The sequence below is a fragment of the Crocuta crocuta genome, unplaced genomic scaffold (assembly GCF_008692635.1).
Source record: "Crocuta crocuta isolate KB4526 unplaced genomic scaffold, BGI_CrCroc_1.0 scaffold231, whole genome shotgun sequence".
NCBI lineage: Eukaryota > Metazoa > Chordata > Mammalia > Carnivora > Hyaenidae > Crocuta > Crocuta crocuta.
In genome coordinates, this window is record NW_027528357.1 from 4,180,642 (window position 1) to 4,201,380 (window position 20,739).

The window sequence follows — 20,739 nt, forward strand, 5'->3', positions numbered from 1 at the left end:
GGGCGGGGTGGGGCAGGTGGGCTACGCGTCTGGGGCTCCTCCCGCGCCAACCCTCGGCGAGCCGGCCCCACCGGAGGAGGGGTGTTGGGAGTGAGAGGTGGTCCTCTCCCGAAGCACCCCGTTTTCCGGGCTCTCGGCGAAGCCATCCTCCTCCCCCCACCCCCGCCGGGGAGAGAGCCCGTTGGTCACAGGCCCGCGTGCGGTGTTGGCGGTTCGGTCTCCCGGTCTCCAGTATAGCGCCGAGAGCAGTTGTGGAGGTGGCACAGGGCTGCCGGCGCTGAGGAGGCAGAGCGCGCGCCGGCCGCCACTCTCTCCGTGACTTCCAGAGGCTTTAAGTTTAGAGTCCCTCAATGTAACGCTCCCAAACGGCTTTCCAAACTCACGGCCTCAACCCTTCCCGCTGCCCAGGTCTCGACCCTAGATTCTGGCCCCGCCCAGGAGCACCTGGGTCTGCTGATCCTTCTCGGCACCGAGACCCTGCCTCCGGCCTCTTGACCACGCAGCGCCGTGGGTGAGTGGATGGCCCGGAATCAGGCCCCATCCCTGCCCCTTTGCCCGTGGTCACGCTACCTGAGCTTGGCAGGCTCCTCATCCACAGTGTACATGAAAGTAAGCGTACAGGACTTTTTGAGTATTTAAAGGAGTTTCTATTTAAGGTGCTGAGAACAATGCTTGGCACATAGCAAATTCTCTGTGTGTCAGCTGTTATCGTTTGCTGCATAGCAATCACTGTACGTACCGTTCTTTTATTTACGTGGTAACGTTGTCTCTCACCTGCTGGAGTTTTAAGAAGCCACGGATTTTGTTCAGGTCACTACTGTATCTTGGGTACCTCAAACAGTGCTTGATGAAGGGCAGGGGAGGAGCGGTGATGGTAGCCTGCATAAAAAAGAAAAATAGGGGCCCCATAAGATTTTGTAATTAGCCATCAGTGACCAGTGATGCATCTACTAAAATAGTGCTAACAGTGTCTTCCACCCCCTTCCTGCTAACAAGTTCATGCTACTTGGAGAAATTACATCACTAAGTTGCTGTTGACGTTGTTAATTGAACAGTCTTTTCAGAAATCCATTTGGTAGTACCTAGCAAGACATCTGTTACTCTCCTTTGACCCCAACAAGCCAAGTCCTTGGGATATCCTTGAATAATTTGAAAGGAGAAAAATATATTCCTGAAAATGTGCCTTCCAGCATTATTTATGGTAGTAAAAATTAGAAACAACCTACATATTCTACAATAAAGTGATTGGTAACTAATACAGATGTAATGGTTGGGAAGTAGAAGTGAGTATGAAAAAATAGAAGCACATTAAGATGGAGAAATATACAATTACTCTTTCTTTTGAATAGCTCCTTTAATGTCTAAATAGTATTGTCTTAATGCTATTCAGTAGTATTAAACAATGCTTTATTTAATACTGTTTAATAGTAAGTGTTGAAAAAAATCCACACGAATACTCTCATGAGACTTTTTCTTAATGCTTTTTGCAGCAAGCTAGAGAAAATTAATTGGCTCTTTGAGCTTTCCCCAGAGTCATAATTTTTCTCAAGCTTCCCCTATTTCTGTTCTCCAGGAGTTCCTGCACAATCCTGGCTGATCTCATTGTGATATTCAGCCAGCCTTGTGTGCAAGACTTGCAGAATAATTTGGGAATTACTCATGCATATGAATTAATGCCATCTTAGTTCTTCAGTTCTCTTAAGAAAATATTCTTTGAAAGCATGGTTTATGTTAAGATTAAGGGCAGTACTTTCTGTAATAGTGTTATGTTTCTTTGTTTTTAAAATTTTTAAAGTTTATATATTTTGAGCATGCATGGGGGAGGGGCAGAGATGGAGGGAGGGAGAGAGAGAGAATCCCAAGCCAGCTCTGCAGGCCTTGATCCCATGAACCATGAAATCATGACCTAAGCTGAAATCAGGAGTCAGAGACTTAACCTTCTGAGCAACCCAGGCACCCCTAGTGTTATGTTTCTAGCTTATTCTCAGAAACATGTGTCTGTGTCTTGTTTCCACCTGTTTGTTTAATCATATTTAAGGAATATCCTTAAGGACAGCTCACCTCCCTGAAGATTAAAGCCTACTTATTTATTTCCAGTCCAAATGTCTGCAAAACTGACAAAGTCCTCACTCCTTCCACAACCTTCAGAGGAGTCTGACAGCATTGTGATAGTGAAGATGGAAGAGGAAGAGCAGATCTGCGATCTGGACTCCAGCCTCTCCTGGAGCACCTGCTGCAGCCCAGAGACCTTCCGCCAGCGGTTCAGGCATTTTGGGTACCAGGAGTCCCCTGGGCCCCGGGAGGCTCTGAACCGGCTCCGGAAGCTTTGCCGTCAGTGGCTGAGGCCCGAGGTCAACTCCAAGGAGCAGATCCTGGAGCTGCTGGTGCTGGAGCAGTTCCTGGCCATCCTGCCTGAGGAGCTGCAGGCCTGGCTGCGAGAGCACCAGCCTGAGAATGGAGAGCAAGCTGTGACTATGCTGGAGGAGCTGGAGAAGGAGCTTGATGGGCCAGCTGAACAGGTAAAAAGGTGTCTTGCAGGGATGGGCAGCCAAGTTGGCTCAGAAGCTCCGGGCCATCACTGGGGTAGAGCTCTCAAACGGTACTCCCATTGAGCACACTAAACGTGTGTGGTGGTGAACACACCCCCCAGCTGTGCCAGAAAACAGAATGTGGCTCTGCTAAACTGTACTCCCATTGAGCACACTAAACATGTGTGGTGGTGAACACACCCCCCAGCTGTGCCAGAAAACAGAATGTGGCTCTGCTTTCTTCCTCCCTTTTCCTGTGTCCCAGGATATTGTCTACATAGCTGCTTCTCTGTTATTTTATCCCAAAGTCCCAACATGGGTCTCTTCTTCAGCCTCGTGTATACCTAATGCTTTCAGGTCTTTTTTGGACAAAATGAGGACATGCTTGCAGAGAAGTTGACACCTTGGGAAATTCATCAGGAGCCACCAAGTAGCCAGATCAAGCCCATAAAGAAGCAGCTATCATTAACATCACGGGAGTTTCACTCAAGACAAAAAGGTGAGGGCAGGATTCAGTTCATGGTGGGGGACAAAGATGGCCTCTCACCTGACCACATACATCTCAGCTATATTCTGTAAGAGGTCTCAGATCTCCCCTCCTGTCTCTTCTTCACAGTGGGAACTTCCACCATTATATGTTGTGCTAATGATAACTCTCAGTATTTTGTTCTTGTTTCTTACCCATGGAGTCTTATAATACCTTTCAGATTTTTAAATCCTTGACATCTCCATGGGAATTTTCAAACCTTTCTTTAAGAATCATGACCCTTTTCGGGGTGCCTGGGTGGCCCAGTCAGTTAAGCATCTGACTTTGGCTCAGGTCATGATCTCAGTTTGTGAGTTCAAGCCCTACATCAGGCTTGTTGCTGTCAGCCCAGAGCCTGCTTTGGATCTTCTGTCCCTCTCTCTGCCCCTCCCCCACTCATTTTCTCTCTCTCTCTCTCTCTCTCACTCACTCTTTCTCTCTCACCCTCTCTCTCTCTCTCATAAATAAACATTAAAAAGAAAAATAAGCACGACCCTTTTCTCAAATGAAATTTTACATGGAGTTTTAGCATATAAAACAGATGAAAACACAGCTACTCTGACTGAAGCAGGAGCAAGCAGCGTTGGTCCACAGGGCACCGACTTGGCCTTGTACCCATCTCTCTTACCTTCAGGCAGCTCCTAAGGGCCCTTCTGAGGGACCATAAAGTCACAGTCTAAAGACCACTAGTCTACCTTATCATTTTCTCTTTCTTCTTCTTACTGGTGGCATCTAGTATTAAAATCACCATACTGCTGCTAAGATGACTTTATCCTTTCGTGGTAGCTTGAATATTTTCCTCTACTCCTTCACATGCTAAACTGTCCTCTGTTGCTCATTGGCATCACTTTTTTTAAAAATGTATTTGTTAATAGAAGTAATTTTCTATTTATTATTTTTTCAAATATAATTTATTGTCAAGTTAGCTAACATATATAGTATACAGTGTGCTCTTGGTTTCAGAGGTAGATTCCTGTGATTCATTGCTTAAATATAACACCCAGTGCTCATCCCAACAAGTGCCCTCCTCAGTGCCCATCACCCATTTTCCCTGCCACCCCCGCCCCATCAACCCTTAGTTTTTTTCTCTGTATGTAAGAATCTTAGGGGTTTGCCTCCCTTCCTATTTGAAACTATTTTTTCCCCTTCCCTTCACTCATGGTCTTCTATTAAGTTTCTCAAGTTCCACATATGAGTGTAAATATACGATATCTGTCTTTCTCTGCCTGACTAATTTTACTTAGCATAATACATAATACCCTCCAGTTCCATCCACTTTGTTGCAAATGGCAGGATTTCATTCTTTCTCATTGCCAAGTAGTATTCCATTGTATATATAAACCACATCTTCTTTATCCATTCAACAGTTGATGGACATTGGGCTCTTTCCATGATTTGGCTATTGTTGAAAGCCTGCTATGAACATTGGGTACATGTGCCCCTATGCATCAGCACTCCTGTATCCCTTGGATAAATTCCTAGTAGTGCTATTGCTGCGTCATAGGGGAGTTCTATTATTATTTTTTTTTAATTTTTTTTTAATGTTTTATTTATTTCTAGGAGAGAGAGAGACAGCGTGAGCAGGGGAGGGTCAGAGAGAGAGGGAGTCACAGACTGAAACAGGCTCCAGGCTCTGAGCTGGCAGTCAGCACAGAGCCCGACGCAGGGCTCGAACCCACGAACCGCGAGATCATGACCTGAGCGAAAGTCGGACACTTAACTGACTAAGCCACCCAGGCGCCCCTCTATTGTTAATTTTTTGAGGAACTTCCATACTGTTTTCTAGAGCAGCTGCACCAGTTTGCATTCCTACCAGCAGTGCATGAGGGTTCTTGTTTCTCCACATCCTCACCAACATCTTTTGTTTCCTGAGTTGTTCATTCTAGCCACTTTGACCAGCGTGAGGTGATATCTCATCGTGGTTTTGATTTGTATTTCCCTGACAATGGAGCAATATTGAGAATCTTTTCATGTGTCTGTTGGCCATCTGAATGTCTTCTTTGGAAAAGTGTCCATTCATGTCTTCTGCCCATTTCTTCACTGGATTATTTGTTTTTCATGTGTTGAGTTTGGTAAGTTCTTGATAGATTTTGGATACTAACCCTTTATCCAACATGTGATTCACAAATATCTTCTCCCATTCCGGTTGTCTTTTAGTTTTGTTGATTGTTTCCTTTTCAGGGCAGATGCTTTTTATCTTGATGAGGTCCCAATAGTTCATTTTTGCTTTTATCTCCCTTGCCTTCAGAGGCGTGTCAAGTAGGAAATTTCTGAGGCTGAGGTCAAAGAGGTTATTATTGCCTGTTTTCTCTCTAGGGTTTTGATGGTTTCCTGATTCACATTTAGGTCTTTAGTCCATTTTGAGTTTATTTTTGTGTATGGTGTAAGAAACTGGTCCAGTTTCATTCTTCTGTGTGTTGCTGTCCAGTTCTCCCAGCACCATTTGCTAAAGAGACTGTCTTTTTTCCATTGGATGACCTTTCCTGCTTTGTCAAAGATTAGCTGGCCATACGTTTGTGTGTCCAATTCTGAGTTCTCTAGCCCATTGGTCTATGTGTCTTTTTGTGCTAATACCATACTGTCTTGATCAGTACAGCTTTATAGTAGAGGCTAGTCTGGGATTGTGATGCCTCCAGTTTTGGTTTTCTTTTTCAACATTACTTTGGCTATTTGGGGTCTTTTGTGGTTCCATATAAATTTAGGATTGTTTGTTCTAGCTTTGAGAATTCCTTGCATCACTTTTTATAAAAGTGCTTCAAAATGGCTGGCATAGCTGTTTTTCCATTGCAGATACTAATATAATAAGTGCTATGGTAAAAGAGCAAAGCAGAATAAAGGGTATAAGTCTTATTAAATAAAGTGGGGACAGAGTCTTATTAAGTAAAGTGGTATAGAAGGCCTCTTTGATGAGTGACATCTGAGCATGGACCTTCCTTCTAGATGATCATGCTGGATAAAATGGGAGTCAGAAATGAAAAGGAAACCCCAACTAGGAGTATCTCCCCTTCTCCCCCCAGCACTGCTTCCTTATTCTATGGGGGTTGACCAACTAACTAAGCTTAGAGTTTTTCCAGGGGAATTTAATAAGAAAATATAGGAAAAATAAAATATAAAAATTTAGAGATTTAGAAGATATTTCTCTTACTTGATAAGTACCTGCTCCCAAGAAGCTTGTGCCAGGCACTTAACACCTCCAGTCTAGCAGTTGTCTTGACTTAACTAAGAGAAAAATGAAAAGGAATCAGAAGGGAACCGCCCCTGCCCTAGCAGCTTTTTGAGGCAGTGACTATAAAAGTAATTAGCCTTAAAGCCAGGTCTTGGGATCCTAGTGTTGGCAAGGACTATGTTCTACCTCTGAATGTCCTCACAGAGGCCTTTTCTGTATTTTTTGTTTTGTTTTTCATATTATTTACTTATTTTCCATCATGATAAGTGCAGCCATTAATCCCCATCCCCTATTTCTCCCATTCCCCCCCGCCCCATCCCCTCTGGTAACCATTAGTTTGTTCTCTATAGTTAAGAGTTTTGTTTTTTGGTTTGCCCCCCCCTCTTTCCTCCCCCCTTACCTTGATAATTTGTTTTGTTTCTTAAATTTCAAATATAGGTAAAATCATGTGGTATTTGTCTTTCTCTGACTGACTTATTTCACTTAGCATTATACTCTCTAGCTCCATCCATGTTGTTGCAGATGGAAAAAATTTCTTTTTTGGCTGAATAATCTTACATTGCATGCATTTGTGTGTGTACATATATGTGTGTGTACACACACAGACACATACATTTTGTTTATCAACTCATCTATCAATGGATACTTAGACTATTGTAAATAATGCTACTATAAACATAGGGGTGCATATATCCTTTGAATTAGTGTTTTTGTATTCTTTGAGTACATACCCACTAGTGCAATTGCTGCATAGTAGGCTAGTTCTACTTTTAACTTTATAAGGAACCTCCATACTATTTTCTACAGTGGCTGCACCAATTTGCATCCTCACCAACAGTGTAAGAGGGTTCCTTTGTGTCCACATCTTCACCAACACTTGTCTCTTTTTTTTTTAATTTTAGCCATTCTCACAGGTGTGAGGTGTTAACTCATTATAGTTTTCATTTGCATTTCCCTGATGATGAGTGATGTTGAGCATCTTTTCATGTGTTTGTTGGCCAACTGTGTGTCTTTGGAGAAATGTCTGTTTATATCTTCTGGGCAGAAGACAATTTTTCAGTTGGATTATTTGTTTGTTGGGTATTGAGTTGTATCAGTTTGTTATATATTTATTTTTGTGTATGATGTAATAAGGTAGTCCGGTTTCATTCTTTTATGCTAGTACCATACTGTTTTACTGTCACTTTGTAATATAACTTGAAATATGGAATTGTGACACCTCCAGTTTTGTTTTGTTTTTTCAAGATTGCTTTGGCTATTCAAGGTCTTTCATGGTTCTGTACAAATTTTAGAATTATTTATTCTAGTTCTGTGAAAAATGCTGTTGGTATTTTGATAGGGATTGCATTAAATCTGTAGATTGCTTTAGGTAGTATAGACATTTTAACAATATTTGTTCTTCCAACCCATGGCCACTGAATATCTTTCCATTTCTTTGCATCATCTTGAATTTCTTTCATCAAATGTTTTATAGTTTTCAAAGGACAGGTCTTTCACTTCTTTGGTTAAATTTATTCTTAGATATTTTATTGTTTTGGGTACAATTGTAAATGGGAGTGTTTTCTTAATTTGATCTTTTTCCTGCTTCATTATTAGTGTAAAGGAACTCAACAGATTTCTGTACATTGATTTTGTATCTTGCAACATTACTGAATTTATCAGTTCTAGTAGTGTTTTTGGTGGAGTCTTTAGAGTTTTCTAAATATAGTATCGTGTCATCTGCATATAGTGAGAGTTTTACTTCTTCCTTACCAATGTGGATGCCTTGTATTACTCTATATTGTCTAATTGCTGTGGCTAGAACTTCCAGTACTGTGTTAACTGAAGGTGACAAGAGTGGACACCCTTGGATTTTGATGATAAGGACCAGACATTGAGGTCACATTAGAGTTTGAGCTGTCAGATATGAATTTGAGACAAACCTTAACATTTACAAGACGATTTCTATTTAAACCAGTAAAATGCCATTCAACTAGTACTATAAAATAGATGTGAGAGTAGAGGTTTTTCATAAATTGGTACTTTGTGCTACCCTTGACTTTTTTTGAGGTATCAGTTATTTCAGTCTATAATTCTCCCCCCTTTTCCCCCTAATTTGTATTTTCTTGAGCTTATTTTCTGTATTCATTTTTGACCCTTTGGCTTTCTTCATTTCATTCCTCATTATTAAACTTTTCTTTATTGACCCTTGCACTAAGTCCTGTCTATTACTACCTACCACCACATTTGTCTCCTCTTCTCTGGTTTCTTCTCTGCTTCTCCCATTGTTCTTGATCTTGTAGTCCCTTTTCTTTCAGATTTTCTTCAGTCTCTGTTATATCTTTTTACCTCTACTCACCATTCTACCTTTTGTATGGAGATTTTCATCTTTATAGTTGACTGTCTCTTCATTATGTAAACCTTTCCTCTTGCCTTATGATCTGTTCAATGTGTTCTGTCTTATCATCCTCATCTTCCATACTGTGATGCTATTTTACAAACATGCTAGCTAGTAAATAATCCATATATATTTCATTTGGATCATTCAATTTACCTTTCTTTTCTTTCTGAACAGAGAACTAGTGAAATTGCTTTTCTGTGTATTATTTCAGCTAAAGACACCAAAAATATCATTGTGAATTCAGCTTCGGGGCAAAAGACTTCTCCAGCCATAGGAATGCATTACAGTATTTCTGACACCCTTCCTATGAATGCTTCCCAGAGTTTCATCTGTAGAAGAGCCTATGAACAAGATAACGGGTTTGAAAGAAGACAGAGAAACTCTTCTGGAAAAAAACAACATAAGTGTGATGAATGTGGCAAAGTTTTCAGTCAGAGCTCAGCCCTTATCCTACATCACAGAATCCACAGTGGAGAGAAACCTTATGCATGTGATGTGTGTGCAAAGGCTTTTAGCCGAAGTGCAGTCCTGATTCAACATCGAAGAACTCACACTGGGGAAAAACCCTACAAGTGTCATGAGTGTGGGAAAGCCTTTAGTCAGAGCTCAAATCTTCTCAGACATAGGAAAAGACACACTAAAGAAAAAGTCCCATCAGTGTTGTAAGGGAATCAGCTTTTGCTCAGAGCTTTGTTAGCGGGATAAGACAGAAAGCACAAACGCTCCTTTGGTATTTCAGTAGGTTTTAGTGGGAACTGGTTTGCTTTCAGAAGTCTTAAGAGCTACAAGAGAGAATGTAAAATGTTTGCTTTTCTGCAGTACAGTGTCAATTCAGACGTCTGAGATTCTAAAGCTTAATTCAGATTTTCATCTCTAGTGCAGCTCTTCAAAAGACATTCTCAACCATGTTCTATTTCCAGTACTAACACAAATGATGAACTAGTATATTTCTTTTTAGACAAATATATTTTCCCTGTTGAGAAGGAATCAGTATAAAAATAAGTGTTTTCTTCGGTCCCATAACTTGAACATTTGAGTTCTCAGACCAAAGATTAGAGCATTTAAACAATTTTTACCATTTGTTTTCTCTTACCAGATTCAAAATATGAGAATAGGATTGAGGAGACACAAAAGAATTTATATCTTCAGACCTAGGATGAAATGTCCAGGTTCACTGTTAGAAGGTAGATGAGTAAAAGGACTTAATCTCTTATGAAAATTCACAAAAGCCTACATACTATTGATGATACTAAGTAGTTTCCTATGTAGGAAAAAAATAATCTCTTTTACCATGTAATTTGGAATAATTCCGTGAAAACATTAAGATGGTTCTACATGTCTTAAGGAGTGGCATAACATAAGGAACATTCTACTAATAGGGCTATCTGCAGGTGTTTATATAAGGTTCATGATCATCTCAAAATGAAAAAAGGGAGATGAAAATACTGTCCAAGTAAGACTGATGTAACACAAATAGTAGCAGGTATGGCACATGATGGAGAAGTACCACACCTTACGTGGAAAAGGAAACCCTTAACAACTGACTGCTCTCCGTCAGTGTTCTTCATGACCCCTTTTCTGGCATAAATCGGCTGTGAATATGTTTCAGGCATCACAAGACAACCTTTTCAGCGTCTTATGCATTCTTAATAAGACTTGCTTCTAGACGAGTTGTCAGGACATGAGACCCTGGGTTTTGATGCTCTGGTACAAAAGAAGAAAATACTAAATTTCAATTTAAAGAGTCCACTGAGTTTTACCCACATTTAAATCAATCAGATTTCTTGTTTAAAAATAAAATGACTGACTTGTATATTATTAAAATTATTCTGACCATATACAACATAATGTTCCCTTTTCTAGGGATTCTTGATAAAACTTTATTATAAGAATACACGCATTATAATGTTTTTTGTTGTGCCACAGTTAGCCAATATGGAAGCAAACTTCAGAAATGAAAGTCTTGGGGTGCCTGGGTGGCTCAGTCGGTTGGGCGGCCGACTTTGGCTCAGGTCATGATCTCACGGTTCGTGGGTTCAAGCCCTATGTCGGGCTCTGTGCTGACAGCTAGCTCAGAGCCTGGATCCTGTTTCAGATTCTGTGTCTCCCTCTCTCTCTGACCCTCCCCTGCTCACGCTGTCTCTCTCTCTCAGAAATAAAAATTAAAAAAAAAAAAAAAAAGAAATGAAAGTCTTAGGAGAAAGGAAGAGGGGACTCATAGTGAACTTTTTTTTTTGATCAGGTTCCTTGTGAAGTATGAACATTGCATTATCAAAAATTCCAACCGTATCTAGTGCTTAGAGTAACTCCAGAAACAAATATGGGATTACTGTACTCAGAATATTAATGACATAAGATTGTTAAGGAGAAAGGTGAATATAGATTGTAATTACAGAATTTTCTGATCGTGATTATTCTTTGTAGCTGTAGTTATTAGGAATATAGGGTTTTGTGTATCTTCAGTTATTAAAAGTGTAGGAGTCTTTATTTGGCCTCATTTTCTCTGTAATTAAAGAAAGGAACAAGCCATTAGTAAAACAGCAAATGCCTCAGATATGTGTATTGTGAATTATTGCTTAATTACGGAAAGACAGAATTTCTTGTTACTATGAATAAAATGACAGACTCTCAAGTGTTCTGAGAAAGTTGTCTTCACTTGGTACTGCCATAAACCTTAAAAGATTGTATTCTCTGCATTGTGAATAATCTGAATTTCTCCACCAGGAGGTGGTGTGAGTCATATCTTCCAAGTACATGATGGAACTTTTAAGGCTGTTGCTGTGTACTGAGTTATCTTACACTTACAGAAATCACCTAATGAGTAGAAGGTGCTAGTTTATTTAAATAGAGAATTAACATGACTTGGGCTAACCTTGATTTTAAAAAATAACATGATATTAGCACCTCCATTAGATTAATTTCCAGATACTGAATACTCCCAAATGAAATTGGTATTTTTAAGAATTTTACTTCATGTTGGCCTTTAATATTAGCTATAATCCTGTGTTCCCTCTTTACCTCTTTCTCATTCTCTTCAGAGACCAGATGACACATTTATCACTGTCCTTAAACCTACCTGTATCAGGAATGCTTCTGGATGCAAAATCCACCTTTGATGGTTTAATCAAGTAAGACCTTGTAACCAGAAACCTGGAGATTAGTTGATGCTGGCTATCAATCAGCAGCTGAACAACAACTGGTCAGGAGGTGGTCTCCGCCTTTTGGTCATTCCCCCATGCTTATTTTATCAGATAGGGAGGAGAGCTGTCCCAGCTCCAGGAATGACATCCAGGGTCAAGTCAGGAAGAAAAAGGAAGTGGAACTCCAGCAATGGCCAGCTCCTTTACTAAGAAAAGTAAAAGATCTCCAAGAATCCCCAGCAAAATTCTGCTATGTTTCCTTTTCGCAAATGTGTTTCGGAAAGCATTGTTTTTCAACCTCTAGAAGGAAAGCATCAGGACAGGTGGGGATTGGCAATGACATTGGGTCAACCAACAAACAATGTTTGCTATACTCCTTGGCCACCTTTTTCATGGGCAAATAGCTATGATTTTGCGTCCTGCATTACAAGGGGAAAAAATAACTTAAAACCTCCTGCCATCAAATTTGCCAACCTATCTACACTTCACCCATTGTTTCACTTCTTCAGAATGAAAGAGGGGTCTCACTGGCCCTTCATCATTCTTTCCCACATCTGAAGGACCTTGGCTACCATTAGTTATTACCCCTCTTATTTCTAAATCCTTTGCCTTCCTTGAGGATCCTTTTCTTCAATATTTAAAGGTGGTGATGTGACTGACCCTCCAACTCGATACTTTTCTGGTGTATCTTTACAAACTTTGAGATGGTAGCTAATCCCTGGGTGCGGGGGAGGTCAAAGTGGCTTAGCTTTGACTTTCTACGCATCCATTTTTTTCAACCAGAATGATCTTTCAGGAACGTATATTTGATCATTTTACTTCCTTGGTCAAGACATAAGCTTCCCATTGCTTTTAATATAAAGTTAACTCCTAAAAGTTTTTGAGGCTTTTCATGATCTGACCACAGCTTACCACTTCAGCTTTATCTCTTGCCATTGCCTCCATACTCTATGCCAAAGATATTCTGAATTTTCAGAAGTTCTCCTGCCTTTAGCCTTTGCATGTTCTCCTTTTGAACTCTTACTAGCTTCTTGCACTTGACTCCTATGTATTCAGATTTTAGCTTAGGCTTCTTCAAGGAAGCCTACCCTAACACTCTGAAAGTAGGCTCAGGATCACTACCACACCCTTCTATTCATTACATAGCAGTCTGTTCTTACTGGTATTACATGTATTATCCAAAATATTTTTAAAATATCAAGCTGCAAATATGGCTCCAAGGAAGAGGACGATGAATGATATTTTGGGGAGAAAGAAGACATGACATAAATGAAAAGCCCTCCTGCCCCTGGTAGTGATGAGGCAAAGAGAAGGTCAGACACAGGTGTCCCTTCACCTCTGCAGCCAATCCCTGCAGAAATGCCAGAGGGTATTGAAAGGGGAGAGGGCTGCAACCCCTTCCTATTGATTGCATTGGGATAGCAACTGCTGAACAGACTTCCTGTTTTCCAACACTGGACTATTGTAAAAAATGGCATTGCAGTGCTAGGCAAAGGGCCTCTAGCAGCTAACATCTAACTTAGAAGACATGCCCAATTCTCCATGCCCAATGGGGACCTTGGAAAAAAGCCAATTGATTGCACCACCTAGAGAGTTGGGACTGTTGCACAAAATAACTTTGTGGATCTTATAGGTAAGCGCTGCAGGACCCAGTGGGCCCAGAATCAGCTGAGAGTCTCAGCCACAACTTACAGGGTGGTTAGAACCAATGTGGAGACAAATTACAAAGGAAGGGATACCACCTTCCTACCTAGTCAAAAGAATCATTGGGTTGCAATAAATTTGATGAGCAAGGACAACGGTAGACCAGCTGTGAAGACTAGAGACTTAGAAAAGGACTGCAAGTCCAACTGAGACCTAATCTACAGCACCACCTCACCTAAGAAGATGGAAACCCCCTTCTCAGGTATCCAGGTGGCAGAAAAGGGCAGAGCAAGAAATAGCCCTGTTAGGAAGTTGAACTTAAAATGGAATGAATAATTATATTCTTCCACTACTACCACCACTCACCTGATGGGGTGGAGATTCAAGAAGCAAAAACAACAGTTCTAAGAAATTAGCTCCATTTTCCTTTGCATATTTGAATAGAATTGTGATAACTTTTTACCCTACCAAGTGTATACTTATATCTGCTTCTGTGTTCACCCTACTATTTTATGTTTATGAAAGCATGAACTGACTCATTCACTGGTGTTTCTGAAGCATCTGGCACAGTACCTGACCCATAGAAGGCACTTAAATACTTGTGAAATTAAAACATTTACAAATTATATATCTGATAAAGGATCAATATCCAGAATATATAAAGAACCCCTACAGCTCAACAATAACAACAACAACAAAAATCCCAAACAATCCATTTCAAAAATGGGAAAGAACATGACTAGATCTTTCTCCAAAGAAGATATACAAATGGCCAATAAGTACAAGAAAAGATGTTCAACATCACTAATCATTGGGGAAATGCAAATTAAAACCACAGTGAGATACCCCTCATACCCATAAAGGTGTCTTTGATTAAAATGCAAAAAATAACAAATGTTGGCAAGGATGTGGAGAAATCAGAACAATTGTGCATTGCTGATAGTAATGTGAAATAGTGCAGCCATTGTGGAAAACAGTTTGATAGCTCTTCAAAAAGCTGAACATACAATTACCACATGATCGAGCAATTCCACTCCTAGGTATACACCCAAAAGGACAGAAAGCAAGGACTTAGCTGGATACTTGAATACCCTGATAATAGCAGTATTATTCACAGTAGCCAAAAGGTGGAAATAACCAAGTGTTCATTAATATATCAGTGGATAAGCAAAATGTGATATTTATGTATGCTTACACACACACAATGGATATTATTCAGACCTGAAAAAGCAATGAAGCTCTGATAATGCTACAACATGGATGAAACTTGAAAACATTATACTAAGTGAAAGAAAAACACAAAAAGAGAAATATTTTATGATTCCATTTATATGAGGTACTTAGAATAGGCAAATTTATAGAGACAAAATAGACTAGTGGTTATCAGTGTTGGGGGAAGAGAGCAATGAGGAGTTGTTTAATGAGTACAGAGTTTCTGTTCGAGGTAATTAAAAAGTTCTGGAAATGGGTAGTGTGATTGTTGCATAACATTATGAATGTATTTAATGCCACTGAATTGTACACTTAAAAATGGCTAAAATGGTAAATTTTATGTATATTTTATCACAATTAAAAACAAAAGCATTTGGGGGAAACAAAGAGGAGATTACTTTCATGTAATCCCTGTCCTAATAAAGTTTCTATTCTAGCAAAAGTAGAAATAAAAATCCTATGGAACGAATGTTGTTGAAAGGCAGAGGATCTGTGAGATACAATCCAGACAAGTGTTTAGTGAAAGGACTGACTGAATGTAAGCCCAAATAATGTTCTCTTTTCCACTAACATTGAGGACAAGCAAGGATGAGACTCTGCTAGCAGCCCTAAAAGAAGATTTGGATGGCGATATAGACAAAGCCTGGATGGCTAATAAATAATATTAAAATTAGTTGTAATTTCCATCTTGAATTCAAAGTATTTTCTTATATAAATCTATATGCTAAATTAATTGTTGATTCCTAAAATTTTACCTAATGTATGTATTTATCTCTTAATCTTACTTGAATTTGAATTTAGCTCAGATTAACTAGCTTGTCTACAAATCAAGAATTATTTTTATTTAAAGGCTAGAATCACATTGGTTAGCAGCTTATATAATATGTGGAGCTCTAGTGTCTGAGCTAATGATCAGCAGGTAAAGATCTGCCATCTTTTCCTCTGCAACTTGTCTAGCTCTAGTACATGGCAGGAGCTGTCAAGATTCTAGTTGGGTATCTCCATTTGGACAGGTCAGTGGGGCTACATCAGAACTGGATTGATCCATTAAACTTTGCTTTTATTCATCACCTATTAGCAGTCTTGACACCTAAGTGGTCATACAGTTTGACATGTCAATATTCATCCCCAAATTATTAATCTAAGCCAGTGATGATAAACCTACCTGCAAGTAATTTTGATTTAGGAATGGGCATATCACCTAATCTGGGTCAATGAGACACTAGGGAACACCTATTTATGGTTTCCAGAAGTTCGCTTTCTCTAAAAGGGAGACATTTAAAAGAGATGATTCCTTTCTATCTCCAGATGCTGTTGTGACTGGCTATGACGGCAGGCAATGTTCTATAGCTGGTAGACGGAGCCGACACATGGAGGAAGGAGCTAGGAAAACTACCTAGAAACAGGACTCAAGTCCTATTGCACCATTCCTTTAAATACTTATATTAGAAAATAAGAAAGGTTTAAAGGACACCTGGGTGGCTCAGTCAGCTGAGCAGTCACTCTTGATTTTGGCTGAGGTCATGATCCCAGGGTTGTGTTTGTGGGATCGAGCTTGGCATGGAGCCTGCTTATGATTCTCTCTCTCCCTCTGCCCCTCTCAACTCGTGTACTCTCTCTCTCTAAAATTAAAAAAAAAAAATTAAAAAAGAAAAAGATAATAAGAAAGGTTTAAAATCAGTGACCTAATTATCTACCTTAAGAATCTAGGGGAAAAAATAAAAGAGGAATTTAAAACCAATAAGTAGAAGGGACAAAATAATAATAAGAATAGAAGCTTGGTTCTAAAGAAGGTAGAGTAAGCACATTCCACTCTGTCTCTCTGCACAGAGAGATTTCCACAGAATCCTGGACAGAATGCATGATGCAGCTCCTGAGGACTCCTCAAAGTAAATAACAGCAAGCAGGTTGGGGCAGAAGACTAGAATTTGAAGTTTCACTGAACTTAGTCTTTTTTCCCCCCTGGAATCTCCTAGCTTAGACTCAAAGGCAGCCTGAAACCCACAAGTGCACACAGAGAGGACGGGAAGAACTCCAAGAGAAGTTGTCTGTGTCTCACCTAAGGAGTAGGAAAGGGGCTACTAATGGTCAGAAATAATGGGGGAAATCCCATATCTTTTTTTCTTCATTTGACTTCTTTCCTATCGTAGCCTCCAGGCAATACTATGGCAGTGGCAGCGGCAGCAACACCAATGACAGGGGTCACAGGGAAGTCATCTTAAACTCAGAAGGAAGGGAGCCCTTCTCTCTGATCTGAGGAGCTTTGGTTCCAAGAGCATGGTGCCAATCCCCATGGCTTTTACTCTCTCTGTGTCCTATCATTGCTTAGGCCAGGATGCAGCTATGAAAGGAGGCTTCAGGGAGCTAGGAAATGTTGAGTTTATTGCAAAAAGGAGAGAGATCAAGTGTAGTCCTCAAAAATAATGTATGAACATCTCTGCTCGCCTCTAAACTACACATGCATGGATCTGACAGCAGAGCACTGAGAACTGAGCTCCAGGGTAGACTACTACTTCCCCAGATCCAGACTGGTCACTGGGGAGCATGCACAAAGGACTGGAAATGTCTGAAAACTGAACCAACTTTGGAACTGCAGTCTGCACAGAACTTGGGGCCTGACTACCTAAGGTAACTGCCTGATAAAACAAATAAATCAACTTTCTGGTTAGGGTTTAAAATACCCTCATAACCTTATCTAAACCTAGTTACTTCCCAAAGGGCCCATCTTCAAATACCATCGTATTGTGGGTTAGGGCTTCAACATGTGAATTTGGGGGATGGGCAGAGACATTCAGTCCATGATACCATATGACTCAGCAGTCTCTTTTCCAGATATTTACTCTGGAGAGATAAAAACTTATGTACACACAAAAGCCTGTCCACGAGTACTTACAGTAGCTCTATTCATAATTGCCCCAATCCAGAAATAACCCAAAAGTCCTTCAATAGTTGAATGGATAAGCAAACTGTAATACCTACAGTAAAATATTACTCAGCAATTAAAAACTACTGAGACATGCAATAACTGACAAATTTCAAAGGTGTTATGCTGAATGAAAGGTATGTAAAAGGTGATATACTTTATAAGTCCATTTATATTACACTCTGGAAAAGTCAAAACTATTTTGATGGATAATATGTTAGCTGTTGTTATGGGTCAAGGACGTAGGACAGTTGTGAGTGCATCTTGAGGAAGTTTTATGAAATAATGGAATATTCTGTGTCATGGTTTTGGTGGTAGTTCCACAAATCTATACATGTGTTAAAACTCATAGAGCTATATGTCACAAGAGCCAGTTTTACTGTATATTAATTTTTTTAAAAAAGAACTCCATGAAATAGACAACAGATAATTGAGCAAATAACACCAAAAGTTGATTCTTTGAAGAATTAATAAAATTGATGAACTGGAAGCAAACTGAAAATCAAAGAGGGGGGAGAGAGAGAGAGAATCCCAAACAGGCTTCATACTGACAGTGCAGAGTCCAAAGTGAGGCTCAAATTCACAAACCATGAGACCATGACCTGAGCCCAAACCAAGAAGGGACCGCTAAACCAACTGAGCAACCCAGGCTCCCCTATGGCACTGCTTCTATATTGCCTTATAAATACTTATTTTCTTGCTTACATCCTAAACAAGACAGTTATGTTAAAATAACAAATCATGACTTCATTGTAGTCACGCCTAGGTCTCTAGAATCCAGGTAGTATCTATCTGGTTCTTGTTTTTGTTTTTTTACTATTAGTTAATGAGTGAGATGCTTTTTTTTTTTACAATTAGTTTATTGTCAAATTAGTTTCCACATAACACTCAGTGCTCATCCCCACAAGTGTCCTCCTCCATGCCCATCCCTCCTCCCCCCCACATCCATCAGTCCTCAGTTTTTGTCAGCATTCAAGAGTCGAGTGAGATGCTTTTAAAGCAAGGTCAACAGATTTGGCTGGTAAATAAACAATGAGCCTTCTTTGAGTTTGGACAGATCAGTGCTTACAAAGACAGTGAAACCGAGAGTAACCGAAAAGTACCAACTCCTCATGAGCTTTTGTCTCACACCAAAAGGATAACAAAGAGAGTCAATGACTTCAACATGAGATATGAAATGCCTTGTTGCTGAGGAGCTGAAGCCCTGCTGTATTTAAGCCTTTTTATAGTCTGCAGCTGCACTCTAGGCAGTTGAGGCAGAAGGCCTCATCACAACCCAGGAAGCAATGAAGACCTGTCACAACAACCTCCTTGGAAGACAGAGACCTGGGTGGAAAACGGCCTTACTGCAGCTCCTCGCAAGCCTATCCTGCTCTCATGTTCTGGGAGGATCACAAGGGGTTCTGCCAAGATTCAAAGCAGCTGCAGTTCAAGCCTCACCTAAGTGGCCTATGATGCTGGTTGTCCAGCGCTGGCATGGAGCTACTCCCTACACTCAGGAGGAACGTGATGCTCTATCTTGACTGTATCTTTAAGATGGCAACAGGGGCCACTATTCAGGAAAGAGCTCACATAATGGGGCTCAGAAGGATGGTATTTCAAAGTGGGTGTTATGGGTCACTGCCCTCAAAATTAGAGATTTTGACATTAGAGATTTAGAAATTAGAGTAAATTAGAGAGGGAAACCTCATTGTGGTTTCCATTTACTCTTAGAATTAGGAATAATAGAATGAATCCCAGGCAGAGTTTTAGAAATTTTGCAATATTTTCTACTTCCCCAATTATTTCTGTTTGATGTTGTTAACCTGTTTTTGTTCTCTAACATTAATTAGATGTAAAAACTCTGAAAGCAAACTAAAATAAATAAATAAATGCCTTGAGCTAGCTTTTAGGGTCACAAAAGAAGGCAAGTTTGGGAAGAGCAGCCAGGCAGCTTGGTGGCAGTAATCAAGTAGTCAAATGGCTGGATTTCTGTAGCCTGCTAAATGAAGAAAGAGAGAAGAGGCACCAGAGTTAGCAGAAGGTCCAGGGAGCCAAAGTTCCAGTCCAGTGCTATACCATCAACAGCTCGTCCACATGCTCTCTCATTCAGGAATCCTGCAGAGGCTGAGGGCGTTTTATGAAGGTCTCAATGAGGAAGAAAGCTGAAGCCTGAGAATCTCAGAATGCTTCTGGAAGGCTGGATCTGCGCTTTGAACACAGACCTTAAACAACAGGGCTCTTTTGTGTGGTTTCTGATGCCTGACATGTGACCTAGTAAAACCAGCAACATGATCAGCCCACAATTCATTCATTTACTCAACAAATATTTATTGAGTTCTCTATGTACCAGGCAGTCAGTATCCTAGAACTAGGGAGGATAGTGTGGTGTACAAGACAAGCAAGGTCCCAGCCCTTGTAGGACTTACAGACCAAAAAAAAAAAAAGCAAAAACAGGAGAATGAATAAATGAGATCACATGGCTGTGCCATGAAGGGTGGGGAGACTTCCACTGAGACTAGGAATCTGGGGTGCTGAGGTCAGAGTGGGGAGGCAGGGAACAGTCCACAGTGGGCTTTGCAGGCCAATGTAAGGGGTTTTGATGTCATACTTAAGGCAGTGGGGATCCAATGAAGGCCTTGAAAGAGGGGAATAAAGTGGGCTGATTTACTCTTTAAATGATAACTTTTAGCAGCTGTTCTGTGGTATAAACTGCTAAGCCCAAAGTCAGAAGATGACCATAAATTCTGCAAATTCACTGAGGTCACTGCCAAAGCTCTTGAGTCCTATCTTGTTTCCCTGATAATTTTGTCAAATAAAGTAGTGTAGCATGTAGTGGGAGCCAAATCTTGTTTCCCCCTTAATAGTTATGAGCTATAGGGAAGTTACTTACTTGTGCCTCAATTGTCTATCACAGCTGTGAGATGGGGATAATAAAAGTTCCTACCATCATACAATTGTGAAAATGACAATGCATGTGGCTGGTACAATGTAGTAAGCATTCATAGATACTAGCCTTTATTACTTCTTTCAGAGGGTTACTGTGAGATAACGCCTGTGAGACGGGTTATGAAACCATAAAGACTATCTTAATAGCAGAATTCTCCCTTTCTTTTCCTTGTCTCTTACACGGAACACAGAACTCTGGGTATCCGAGGAGAGAGGCGCGAGGCCAAGCGCAGCCTCAAAGCGGTCATTGTCCTCGCCCCGCCCCGCCCCCGCCCCCGCCCGGAGCGCATCT

General features: G+C 40.4%; 1 protein-coding gene across 1 annotated transcript; it reads left to right on the forward strand.

The window, feature by feature from the left end:
* Nucleotides 1-551: 551 nt before the first annotated feature.
* Nucleotides 552-11,216, forward strand: ZNF396 (zinc finger protein 396). Its single transcript, XM_077753808.1, has 4 exons — nt 552-609; nt 2,098-2,519; nt 2,886-3,027; nt 8,812-11,216. Exons 2-4 carry the CDS (start codon nt 2,103-2,105, stop codon nt 9,264-9,266), a joined length of 1,014 nt encoding a protein of 337 aa, XP_077609934.1. The 5' UTR covers nt 552-609; nt 2,098-2,102; the 3' UTR covers nt 9,267-11,216.
* Nucleotides 11,217-20,739: the final 9,523 nt, after the last annotated feature.